The sequence below is a fragment of the Gracilinanus agilis genome, chromosome 1 (assembly GCF_016433145.1).
Source record: "Gracilinanus agilis isolate LMUSP501 chromosome 1, AgileGrace, whole genome shotgun sequence".
NCBI classification, from domain to species: domain Eukaryota; kingdom Metazoa; phylum Chordata; class Mammalia; order Didelphimorphia; family Didelphidae; genus Gracilinanus; species Gracilinanus agilis.
This window is the reverse complement of record NC_058130.1, coordinates 525,172,455-525,185,687: the sequence shown is the minus strand read 5'-3', so window position 1 is coordinate 525,185,687 and position 13,233 is coordinate 525,172,455. Positions and strand designations below refer to the sequence as shown.

At 37.9% G+C, this 13,233-nt stretch overlaps 1 protein-coding gene across 3 annotated transcripts in view; it reads left to right on the top strand.

The window, feature by feature from the left end:
• MAPRE2 (microtubule associated protein RP/EB family member 2) overlaps positions 1 to 13,233 on the top strand; it is a 145,671-nt gene that overhangs the window by 102,562 nt on the left and 29,876 nt on the right. For all 3 annotated transcript variants that reach the window (XM_044666402.1, XM_044666407.1, XM_044666394.1), the window contains one exon: positions 883 to 1,096. In XM_044666402.1, coding sequence (XP_044522337.1) covers positions 883 to 1,096 — 214 coding nt within the window. The remainder of the gene's footprint in view (positions 1 to 882; positions 1,097 to 13,233) is intronic.

Genomic DNA, 13,233 nt, shown 5'->3' with positions numbered 1-13,233 from the left:
TTAAAAGGTGACATGGATACAAGATGAAATTCTGCAGGTATATAGCTTATAAACTCAGCTGCTGCAGAGCTTCATGGTAGGTTCAGCTACTATTTTAGTTCACATTTTCAAACAATGTTCTTCACTATATAGAAGATGATTGACACACACACAATCAATTTCTCAAACAGGCACAAATGCCAACTCTATCAGGCCTTTTCCTCACCACGAATCCAATATGGAAGTCAGTGTGGGATAATAGTTGTGATGAAGAGTTATCTCAGTCATTGGTAAGTTCCAGATTTGTCTCCAGAAGTGCAGGTAGACCTTTACCTCCTTCCCACTACACATGGTAGAACCAGATATTTTTTGAGCAGATCAAAGATCTTCTAAGAGACCTCTAGAAAGAATGTTAAGTATAAGTTCAGACAATGAGTAGGAAAGCCCTGACTGAGTTCTTAAATCCTGATTTTTCCCTTGAGCTGGATTCTTTGCTAGTTCAATGGGGCCATGTTCTTAAAATCACTTTTATCTTTTTGCAGCTGTGCGAGGAATTATAAGACAGCTAGGATTTAGGAGAGATTCTGGGTTTGCTTGGCAATATTCCTTCTTCCCAAAGTGATGTTTTAGTTTGGTTCTTCTTCCAAAAAGTTGTTAAAAACGATAGATGCTAGAATAGAGCTGTTCAAAGAGAAAAACCCAGAAGAGAAAAGCTGTAGCCACAAATCACCACCAAGGTAAGGCAGGGGGAGCATTTATGAAGTGCTTACTGTGTGCTAGACACTGTGCTGAATGAATATTAGGGTTGCACAAAAAGGCCAAAGGCAAGCCCTGCCCTCAGGGAACCCACAGTCTAATGGGGAGATGACAAGCCAACAAACATGTCTTGATTTTATTTGGCAGGTCATTCCAGTGGAGAAGCTAGTGAAAGGGCGCTTTCAGGACAACTTGGATTTCATCCAGTGGTTTAAGAAGTTCTATGATGCAAACTATGATGGGAAGGAGTATGACCCTGTGGAGGCTCGACAAGGCCAGGATGCAATTCCCCCACCAGACCCCGGAGAACAGATCTTCAATTTGCCCAAGAAATCGCACCATGCAAACTCACCAACAGCAGGTACTAGAACAAGCAAAAGAATTTTCTACCTTTTCCTTCTAGATTCTATTGTCATGCAGTTTGGTTTTCTCCAGCAGGTGGTGGGTTTTTTTTATTTTTTATTGTCATGCAAAACACACTTCCATATTGGTTGTTGTTGTAAGAGCAAACCAAAATAAATAACCAAAACCCCAAAATAAAACATAAATACCCTGATGTGAAAGATGACTCCCAACAGTTTTCTCTGGAGGTGGATAGCATTCTCTGTTATAAGACTTTTAGGATTGCCCCAGATCAGTGCATTGCTGAGAGGAGCCAAATTTTCACAGATAATCATCGTCCAATATTGCTGTTAGTGTGTACGATGTGCTCCCAGTTCTGCTTATTTCACTCTCCATTCCTTCCTGTAGCTCTTTCCAGCTTTTTCTGAAAACATCTTGCTTATTTCTTGTAGCAGATTATCGCCTGTTTTCATCTGTGACATTATCCCAGAGCAGTAGAAAGTCTTCCAGTACATTTCGTATTTGGAATATGTGTCACAGGGTTAGCGGCTGGACCCGTAATTTTATTAGTTTAGAGATGTCCCAGATGAGGAAACTCCTTCTATCAATGATGGTCAATTATTAAATGCTTATTAAATGTCTCCTTTGTGCCAGGCCCTGTGGGGATGCAAAAAGAGCTCTTTTTTCAAAGTGTTTGCAGTCTAATGGGAGAGAAAACATGCAAACAAATATATATGCTCTATACCGGATAATTAGGAAATAATTAACAGAGGGAAATTAGTGGAATTGATGGTTTAAGGAAGACATCTTTTTGAGGGGGAGATAGTAGTTGGGACATAGTGAGGGAAGACAGTTGCTGGATGGAAGAGGAAGGCTTGGGGACAACCCAAAAAAGTCTCTGGAGCCAAGAGATGGGGTATTGTGTTTGTGGAACAGCCAGGAGATCCGTGTTCCTGGATCAAAGAGGACCTGCAGGGGACTAAGGAAGACTAGAAAGTTAGGAGGGAGCTAGGTTATGGAGGTCTTTGGATGCTAAACAAAGGATTTTGTATTTGATTCTGGAGGCCAAGGAGAGCCACCATCTTTGCCACTTAGACTCCCTTCTCATTGCCTGGAACATTGAGATTAAGGAGGCTGCCTGGGGTCACCCAGAAGGGTGTCAGAAGCAGGTCTGGACACCTCAGCTTTCTGTCTACCATACCACTGCCTCTGCATGTGTTTTCACTACATAAGGTAAAGTTGTTTAATCTTTTTGTTTTCTTAAACCTGAATGTTAAAAGAATGCTCAACACAAACAAATGGGTAGGATCTTTCCATATTTGTTCTTCTAGGAAAATTTGAGTAATTTGTTTAGAAGATCATAGATGCAGAAGTGCAAGAGCCTCCATAAGCCAGCTCATCTTATGCCCCGTCATTTTACAAATGAGAAAACCAAGGTTTTTGAAGAGCCTCCTCTATTCAATTACTCATTTCGTGTGTCTCTCTGAAGAAGGAAAGATAATTTCCATTGGGGAAGGACTCAGGACTTAGGAAAGACTTCATTAAAGAAGTGATATTCATGAATCTTTTTGCTTTTCATGAATCTCAATGACTGAGTTGGATTTTAAAAGTTGAGAAAAGTTGGGTGGGGAGGCACTATTGACTTAGATTATAGCAAGAGCTCAGAGTCAGGAACATTGAGTAAGCATTTAGAAATAGTAAAGTACTGTTCTTCAAGAATATAATCCATGAACTTAATGTAGACAAGGGGGAAAGTGTTGGAATTAGAGCCAGAGGACATGAGTTCAAATCCAAGATCTTTTTCTTTCTACCCTAGTGAATTTGGGCAAGTTGCTTCTATGTCTCTGGGCCTCAGTTTCCTCATTTATAAAGTGAGGGAGGTGGAACAAATTATTTTTAAGGTCCCTTCTGTAAGCTGTCATTCTGTGGTCCTATATTCCTCCAAGGACCAAAGCTTATAAACTTCATTCCTCAGAGTCATCTTTCTAAACACAAATTCTAATAAACTTCATTGTATGATTGGGAGAGTCACAAGAAATTAGAAATGGCAGATTGGAAAACGGTCAGTCATATGGCTATGCAATTGTACTAAACAATACAAGTATACTGGAAGGAGCAAGAAGTGTGGCCAGCTGTTGACTGTTTGACATCAAGGAGACAAGAAAGGGATAAACAACCTTATACATTTTAGTGACCCCTGAGGGCACTGATGCATCACACCAAAACAGAATGGTTTATGTTCATGATTGATCCTCCTAAGCTGTCAAGAAAAGTTTAAATTATATTGACTATATTGTGTTTTTAAAAAGCAGAAAATGTTTTTCAAAAGGTTCATTTTTAGATTTTTAGAGAATTTTCCATTTCAAACAGTTAAAATTCTTTAGATGTTTTTAAATGGGTGAAAGCTATCTAGAAAATTTATCTTGTGTTAAACACACTATTTTCCAACAATGCTAGGTAAATGTGTTCAAATGTGTGCCATGCAGGTGACAAACAGGGAGTCCCCCTGTATAGAGGAAGAGAACTTTGTGTAGATGCAAGAGAATTAGGTTCAAATTGCTCTCTGTGTGGCCTAGGATGAACCATTTTAGATGGGCCTCGGTTTCCTCATTTGTAAAATGATGGCATCGGAGTAGGTGATTTCTAAGATCCCACTGGGCTCCAGATCCTATTACTTAAGATACATTTTGGTTAATTCTGAATTATTACCTTCATTGTAGGAGGTGGCTGGGCCTTAAAGACTAATAAAGGATTTGAAAAGACTGAAATATAGGAGAGAGTATGAGAGGAGCTTGGGAATAGCAGGCTGTCCAGTTTCTCTACAGCCAGGCCTTTATCACAGAGGCCAACGCTCTGAGACTCATTAAGAGTAAAACAGGTGGCTACCTGCATAAGGAACATAAGTTCCTCCAAGGGAATTCAATTTTGCTAATGAAATCACAGGTTCTGGGCTAGCCATAAGTTCCACTAATCCAGTGATTTGGCCTCTGCATCCTGCCCAAGCTCAGTAAATGTAGAATTAACCTGTGAGATAATATGGTTTATGATAAACAACAGATAACCAAATCAGAGTTTAGGATTTCCTGGTGAATTGCATTTCATCAGCAATCAAAAGTATTGTATCTTGAAATGGAATATCCTTATGATTTCTGACCTAATATATGTTTAAAAACACATGTTTATATAATGATAGGTATCTAGTAAATGCAATAATTACTTGGGGTTAGGATATTTCTAGGGGCATCTAGGGGGACAGTGTTGAGAGTGCTAGGCAAGATTCATCTTGCTGAGCTCCAATCCAGTCTCAGACACTTACTAGCTATGTGACCCTGGATCACTTAGCCCTGCTGGCCTCAGTTCCTCATATGTAAAATAAGCTGGAGAAGGAAATAGCAAACCACCCCAGTTTCTTTACCAAGAAAATCCCAAATGGAATCACCAAGAGACAGATGAAATTTGAATTACAAGAACCACAAAAGTGATGTCTCTCAGTTGCATCCTTCTAAGCTAAGACTCCCAAGTTGAGATGGTCATCATTAGAGACTAGTTTTTACATGTGAACAATCATAAAATAAAATTCAAATCTGTGATCCTTATAGAAGCCAAACAAAAATATGAAATTATCTTATGTTCACAGAGAAAGTGTAGTAGTTGTTATGAAAATGAAGACTTAAGGTTTTTTCTCTCTCCTTTTGGAGTTTAATTATTCCAGCTTCAGCATTTGATTATTTTTTTGTAAGCCCAAACTTGAGGGAAACATCCTTTTTATATAAAATATAACATACATCATTATGTATGATTTACATTATATAGCATATTTGTATAATATATTTATGTAATATATATTTTGTCATTATGTTATTTTAGCTTCATCATTTGATTATTTCTTTTTTGAAAACCAAAACATAAATAAAGGAGGAAAACCTCTTTTTTATATATTATATATGACATATATAATATATACATATGTATATATTTACTAATAAGACATTAGAGATGTCATAACTAAATCTGCTAGATGAAGATATGGATGAATGTGTAATTTTCAGAAGAACTGAATATGTCGCATACTCAGAAGTTTATTTTCTCTAACTGTGAGTTCAGCTTTAGAAATGAGATTTATGCATTTTCTGGAAGCAAATAATATTTGATAAGAAGATTATATGTGGTTCAGTGGATACTTTTTTCCTTCCTGTGAAGGTATCAGATACCACTAAGCTAACAAGGAAAATAGCTGCATCAAAACTCAAGAAATACTACTCCTTGCCAATATTCTGAAGATGTGGTAGACTGGTTGACTGACTGGATGTCAGGGTAAAGGGGCAAATGGGACTGTCCATAGGGATTTCTTGACTTTAGGGAATGTTTCTTAGGCAGATATTTAAACTCCTCAGTAGTCTAACAACTTTGTATATTTAGGAAGGCAAGTCTGTCCCATAGAACACAATAGTATCATTTGTAGCTTAGAATATTTGCATTTCCTGAGAGCAAATAGAAGTATGTGGCTATAGAGTGTTCTTCTAAAAAATGTAAATAGGATTTTTTGAAAGCTCTGATATCAACAACCCTTCAAAGGCTAGGTCTTCTATATTTGTACATATTGCTTTTAGCACTGACCTCCAATGTGAATTTTTTTCTTCACAAAGCCCTGTTGAAGAAAGAAAAACAAAAAGGAAAAGTATTGAAATAAAATCAAAGTGCCCCATCTGTCTTAATCTCAGCAACAGGAATCCACTTCTATTCTTTCTTTTATCTTAATGAATGGCTGGAATTTGTGAGTTGTCTGGAAGGAGAGAAAATGACTCAATGTGTACAAAGAAGCGGTTAAACCTTGTTGCTCTGGTTTGAAAAAAGTTCTGTTGGAATGCCTTTTGTTTTTTTAAGACACTAAAACAAATAATGGTGGGTTTTACACATATGTAAAATGCTTTCTTCTGTTGCATTCAAAAACATTTCCCCAACATTTATAGATGGAGAAGCTGAGACTGAGAAGGGGAGACATGTGCCTTAGGCTATGCCATGGATTAATAGTAGAGACATATCTCAAACCCAAATCTCTTGATTCCTAGACTGGTGGGTTAAGCCACTACCTTTTGATTGTGTCTTTCCATTCAAACTCTTGGCTTCATGACTCCAGAATCAAAAGTAAAGCCCTCAGCTAAATAGCAAAGTAGATATTGCCATGTTCCACATTCTGCTTATCCACCAACTTGAGCATAGCAGGGTTGCCACAGGCAGTAGAACTGTAGCAAATGCCTACTTGGGACCAGAAACCTTCTTTCCTCAAAAGATTCAGGTGCAAGTCACAAAGCTACTGGCATCCAGTATGTTTCCTTTAATGTCAATCAGTTCTGTGGCTGTCCTTCCTGGACAAGTTTACCCTCTCAGTATCAGCCTGGCTTCCTGCCAAAGCATGGGCACCTGATGTGAAACCTTCTACCAGGGCCTGAGGAGCAGAGGCTTTGCACTAATTATTCTGTGGAATGACATCGATTGTCCATGGACTTGCTCTTTTTTATCCTGGGTCCCTTTCTGTGTCACCTGATGTGTTCAGGGGAATATCTAAGAACAGAAAACAATTTAATCTCTGCTGCTTCAGAGACTCTTCCGAAGTATCTTTTCCAGGTTGATACACTGCTTGAATGATTATTAACATGTCCAAGTAGGTCATGGAAGGTAGGGCTCTAAGAGAGACACAAAGAGTTTCTGGGGACTATTCATCTTTCCTTATAGTATCTCACACCAAAGCTAAGAAAACGAGCAAGAAAAACATATGGATTTAGTTTAGAAGAGACCAAATTTTCATTTTAGTTTTTCAATTTCAGTTCTTCAGATCATGTTCCCTTCAATCAGTGACCTTCAATTGTAGGAGGGATTTAATTTGGGGGAGGAAATTAGCCTTTGACCAGTTGGTCTGCCATGGTGCTGATGAGGTCAAAGGTGTTATTTAGGTCCTACATAGCTTTGCCCTCTCCTATGACTAGAGACCATAATCCCACGTAGTCATCTGGCAAATGTAGGCCACTAGTCACAAGAATCTGAGGGAACTACTCCAGAGGGAAGACTCAAAATGCCTTCCCTCCAGACGGTTGGTGGGCAGGACTATCTTTGTACCTGAAGGACAAAGCATTCAAAAGATTTTTAAATTATCACCATTTTAGGTTTCAGAGGGTGTTTTTTTTCTTCCTTTAACTGAGGCTTGATGCCAGCAGTGCAGTGACGTCCATGGAAGGCGTTGTCACAGCAACACCCATGTATCTTTAGTTCTTGTTCAATCTGTCAGCTCTATGCTGCTCACTCAGCCCTTTCAGCTGCTCCACTTAAAAGAGATTGCACTCTCCTGATGCTGAACTAAACAGACTACAGATATGCATCCCTGAGGATTGCTGGCATACCCACCTGAGGGATGTGTCTTCTGGGGCTCTTCCCCACTACCCCCATTTCTATTGTCCTGTGAAAAAAAATTACAAAGGATTTGGGATCAGAAGTTCATAAGGTTTACTATCTAATATGAATATTTCAAAGGATATTTTTCTGCAAAGATATGAGAGGCATGAAAAGGTAAGATTATAACAAAAGAATCTATAATGTGTGCGAATAGACAGAAGTAATCAGAATTTTAAATTGTGGAGGTACTTGGAGATGGGAAGACTTTTTTTGTGTCTTTTCCCTTTGAAGTGTTCTCTGAAATGAGGGTGACTCAAGCAGTGCCTGGAAAATACCGGAGGATCACATGATGGCTAAAAATAAACACATCATCTACAGCAGAGAAAATAACCAGGGCAGAATTAACTTGGTATGGGAATGTTAACATAAAATGAAAATGCAGCCCCAAGTCTCTTTCATGGAGCAGAAAGATGAGCATAATTATCCCTCATTAAAAGCGAAGAATACACAGGCATCACTATAAATAAAGGAATAATCCACATGGCGCGATGAGATTAGGTATGCCCATACCCAAATGAATGATCATACTCCTCCATTGACAAAGCTATTCATTGCACCACCTCATCACCTTTCACAAATTAACCAGAAAAGGCTAAAATATAACCAACCAAAAAGTTTCTCTCAATTTCTGCATTGCTTCCCGTGATTGTCATTAATGACAATATTTCTTTGGCTCATGATAGTTATGTATGTATATATGTATGTTCATACACATATATGTCTACATATATACATAAGATAATGGGAACATATGTAATCCAGTTGGGAAATTTTTCCAGGGTAACAAAGTGGTGCAGTAGAAGGGATATTAACTTTAGGGTCAGAAGACCTTGGTATGGATCATGGTTCTGCTCCTCACTATGTGTGAGATCTTGGGCAATTCACTTCTTTCTGGGCCTCAGTTTCCCCTAAAATGCAAAGGGACTATTTTCAATAGAGAAGTATGGAATGTTTACACAAAACCATTTCATAACATTCATAGAATTTCTCCATTCCCCAACCTCTTTAGTTTCCAGTTCCTTCCTACAACAGAAAGTGCTGCTATTCATATTTTTTGGCATATGGTCTCTTTTCCCTCTTTCTTTGGGTGATATTCCTAGTGATGGTAGATACACTGGATCAAAATATACACAAAGTTGGGTGACTTTGGAATATGTTTTAAACACCCCAATTTTTAGTCAATTATTATAAATCTTAGAAGGATTTTAGGTGATTTGAGGGGTCATAAAAACTCAAGCTTAAGAATTCTGACCAGCTGTTTTGAGTCTGGTAAAGGGCTATTTGCTGGTGGTGTTCTCAAGTTAGGCAGAACTCTAGCTGAGAGACTCAATTTTGAGAGTCATTACTCAGCTCATAAGAAAATAGTTTAATATGAGTTAGTGCCCAAATTGCTTTAATTGACCCGATGTCTTATAATTTGCAATAATTATGTTTTTGAATGGATATAATTTTATTTTCCTTTTTAGAAGCCAGAACTAGGGAGGATGTACACACTTTTATATTTGTAGTTATTGAATCTGATTTAAAACCTATGAGAAAAAAATCAAGGTGTTCTGAATACTCAGTCCTGCTCACCACCTCAATTGACATACGTTAGAGTCTGCTGCCATATGGAACAGACCCAGACTATTGAGGGAGTAGCTGATTGACTACTTCCAAGGGCTGACATCAGAAAAGGAGAATGATTAAACTTTACCCAGCCAAAGTCTACATGAGTAACTTTGTGTACGCCAAAAGGACTATTATGCTTATTCTGGATCAAATAAGTGATTCTGCCACACTACAAATTACAAAATGAGAGACTTGGCCTTTTGGGCCTTTCACAAAATTCAGGGCTTCCCAAGAAGCCCCAAATTTAGGCTGTCTTATTTGCCAATATTATAATAGTAAACTTAACTTTTTTACTAATTTAAAAAAATCAGTAAAACAGACTGGCTCTTCATAATGGAAGCTTTTCTGCCCAGGCAGGACCTCTCTCTCCTCAATGACAGCTTCAGAGATCCACTTGTGAAATGCATTGTTGTAAACAGGAACAGAAATAAATGTTCTAATAAAAAAATAAAAACAACAACAACAACAACAACAATGAAATGAATGTCCCTTTAGTAAGATGAGTTGATCTTTTCTCCCCAACCTCACAATGGAACTAAAATCAAAGCTCTTTCCAGGCTTCACTTCCTTCTAGGCAGCATCAACATAGTCTGCTCTTTCTTCTCCTACCCTTAAATAGAGAGGTTTCAGCAAGTCACTAGCAACCTGCTTTGGAGACTTTTGCTGTGACAACTTGACTCATTCCAATAACAATGCATAGCGCATGAATGCAGGGTCCTTAGACAAGAGCTGCCTGCCTTTCTCAGCCTCAGAAGGAAGGTCCCACCAAGCAGCAAAGAAACCAGGCTTTTACACATCTCTTCTGCTCAAAATGCCATGAAGGAATTGTTCTTCAAAAATTTTGGTTGTGAATGAGGGCTTAAAAACTTCAGCTAGTCTCTGAATCAGGAAGGAGAAAAAAGAACTTCCTAAAGAGTCTGATATAGTACTTTGTCTTGAGAAAAGATGTGATTGAACAAATATTTATTGAGTCAATTATATGCACTTAACTGTGCTGGGCTTTAGAAGAACCACAGATATAAATAAAACCTAGTCTCTTCCTTCCCTAAAGAAGCCTGAATTGCCCTAGAGTAGAAGTGATTGGAATAGAATGGAACTGGACTAAGACTTCATTTGTTTTGAGGTTTTGTTTTTAAAATCCTTACCTTGTCTTAAAATCGATGCTTAGTATCTGTTCTAAGGCAGAAGAGGAATAAAGAGTTAGGCAGGTGGAGTTAAGTGACTTGCCCAGGCTCACACAGTTAATGAGGCCAGATTTGAACCCAGGATCTCCCATCTCCAGGCTTGGCTCTCTATAAGACTTCATTTGTACAAGGGAAAATACGAGGAAACTCTTATCAATACAGATCTCCCCATCTTTTCTGAAACAGTTTTAAAGGTTTGCTTGGGACTTTGAAAAGGTAAAAGACTTACCTAGAATCCAACACCTTTAGTGTATGTCAGAGGCAGGATTTGAACCGAGGACATCTTAATTCCAAGAAGAGTATAAAGTACTAGGTTATCACTTAGTTTTCAGTCATATTCAAGATTCTTTGTTACCCCATTTAGGGTTTTTTTAGCAGAGATATTGGAGCAGTTTGCCATTTCCCTCTCCAGGTTACTTTATAGATAAGGAAACTGACTGTTGGCAGATAGTTTGCCTCAATTTCCTCAGCTGTAAAATGAACTAGAGAAGGAAATGGCAAACTATTCCAGCATCTTTGCCAAAGAGCTTTAGACCAGAGTATTTGGTCTAAAGATACTCTGAAAACATTTAGAAACCATGTGAAATGCAACAAAATGACATCCAGTAACAGAAGTTAAAGAATGATATGAGCATTTAAAAAATTATTTTTATTTGTAGTCATCACGACTACCAAATTTTACTGTATAATCTCTTGCCTTTTGCAGCCTCTAGTCAGAATATAAGTGACAAAGATTCAGAAAAAAATAATTTATTTCACATCATACCAGTCAGTAAAAGAGATTGGGAAAGTCTCCATTCTTACTGTAAAAACCTACTTACTCTCAATCCTTCAACAATAACTTTTTTTAAAAAATTTTGATTCCCATAGAGAATATTCATGCTGAGAGAGAGCTGATGGGTAGAGTGTGGCAGAATTTTCCAAAACTATTCCGACTGTGTGAGTTTTACTCCTTGGAAGATTGTAATAATAGTAATTATAATATTTCAATTTTTTACATCACTTTAACATTCTCAACACACTTTACATATGTTACTTCATTTGATCCTTATAACAGTCCTGTGAGATAGGTGGTATTATTATCCCCGTTTTATAGATGTGGAAACTTAAAGTTCATAGAGATCTTGCTTAGAGTCATATTTCAAGATTTCAGCTTGGATTTTTCTAACCTCTCATCCAGTGCTCTATCCACTCTGACTCCCAGTTTTCCTGGCTGCCTGGGGAGGCAAAGTGGGGTGCAGAAAAATTGAGGCACCTTCCCAGAATGGGCACAGAGCTGTATAGGATAACTACAACTACAACTAATAGGATAGTGGGTAACTGAATAAATTTCCCCTCTTTTGTGGCTCTTATCAACAATATTAGTGTTATATTTTTAGCTCCTCTGTTTATGATTGTGGCAGAAGAAATGTTGCCAATTACATGAGAGGAATTTCTAAATTTCATCAAAGTAGTCATGAAGGATGAAGCTGAATATAATGTTTTTATTTGCTTCATCATCCTGAATTTGTGGACCTCAGAAGACCAAAACAGCATTTTCCATAAACATTAGGCAAGCTACTAATTGACATAAATTGCAGTGATGCTCTGACCTTAACAAGACCATGAATCAGACTGTCCTTTGCTTTCAGAACTATAGTTAAGAGGTCCTAGAAATCCTATTTAGTCCAAAATTTTGGGAGGCAATAATTAAAACATAACTCAGAGATGTGGCAAGTAAACCATACTTAGATTTAATGCTGAAAGGGAATTATAGGAACTTGTAATTCATATTCATTTTCCTCTTCAACTGAAATTTCCTTTTTGAAGTAGGAAAACTTTAGGGAGGAGGTAGTAAGGAAAAAGATTTAGTCATAAAACATGGCAAATATGAACTGTTTTTCAGGGTATCCTCAGATGCAGCTTGGAAAAAACTTGGAATGCTTGATGGTCACTTCAACAGATGTGCATCACATGTTTCTAGTCCAAATAGTGGCAGATTCTTTAACAAGAGTCCATCTGAGAAGTTCTCTCTTCGGTGGTGAATAGAGAAGAATCAGGGATGTGGACAGAACCGAAATAATCTAGACAGGAATTCTGGGATCTAGAGAACCCCTTTAAATGAGTTCAGTGGCATTTAGAATTGACATGTGGCCCTCACCTTTGAACTGGAAATGGTCAACTCTATGTGTATTTGAGATAATCCTGATCAGGCATGAGGGATGGGATAGTCCTTAAAAAATGATTCAAATTAGAAAAAGCAGAAGTTTCTTGAGCATATCCCTGGCCAGAATAAAGTAGAAAAGGAACATTTTAAGGCTCCAGAGACTGGATTCTGTAGTTTCATTGTAATTAGTGCATTTCTTTGGTGTGGCTAGTTTTGTTCCTGTTGTTTTTATAAAAAAAAAAGTATAAGGCTTTGAAAACAACAGCAAAGCCTGGTCTTTAGGTGTCCTTGAAAATCCACTACCTCTTATTCAGTCATACAAAGATGATGGCACTAAAAAAGACAGAGAGGAAGTCTCTTTTTCCGCCCTCTAAATTCTGACACTTCTTTATGTGTTTTGGCCATGTGACATCTCTCCAGGGAAATTATTTTCATATCAGATCACAGCTTATGAAAATTTGAGAGTTTAGTCTCCTCTTAAAAATGTACCTTTACTCTGAGCCACAGAGTACATTTTCCATTAAAGCCTTAAAACCTTTGGAGTAGATGCACAGATTTTTCCCAGTACTGTTCTTTTTATTTATTGTCATCAGATTTATTCTTTTCTTAAAAAGTGAATATTCTTTCTGAATGAGATAGAAGGAAGAAGGGAGGGAAGGAGGAAAAGAGGGAGGGAGGGAGGGAGGGAAGGAGAGAGAGAGAGAGAGAGAGAGAGAGAGAGAGAGAGAGAGAGAGAGAGAGAGAGAGAGAGAGAGAGAGAGAGAGGAT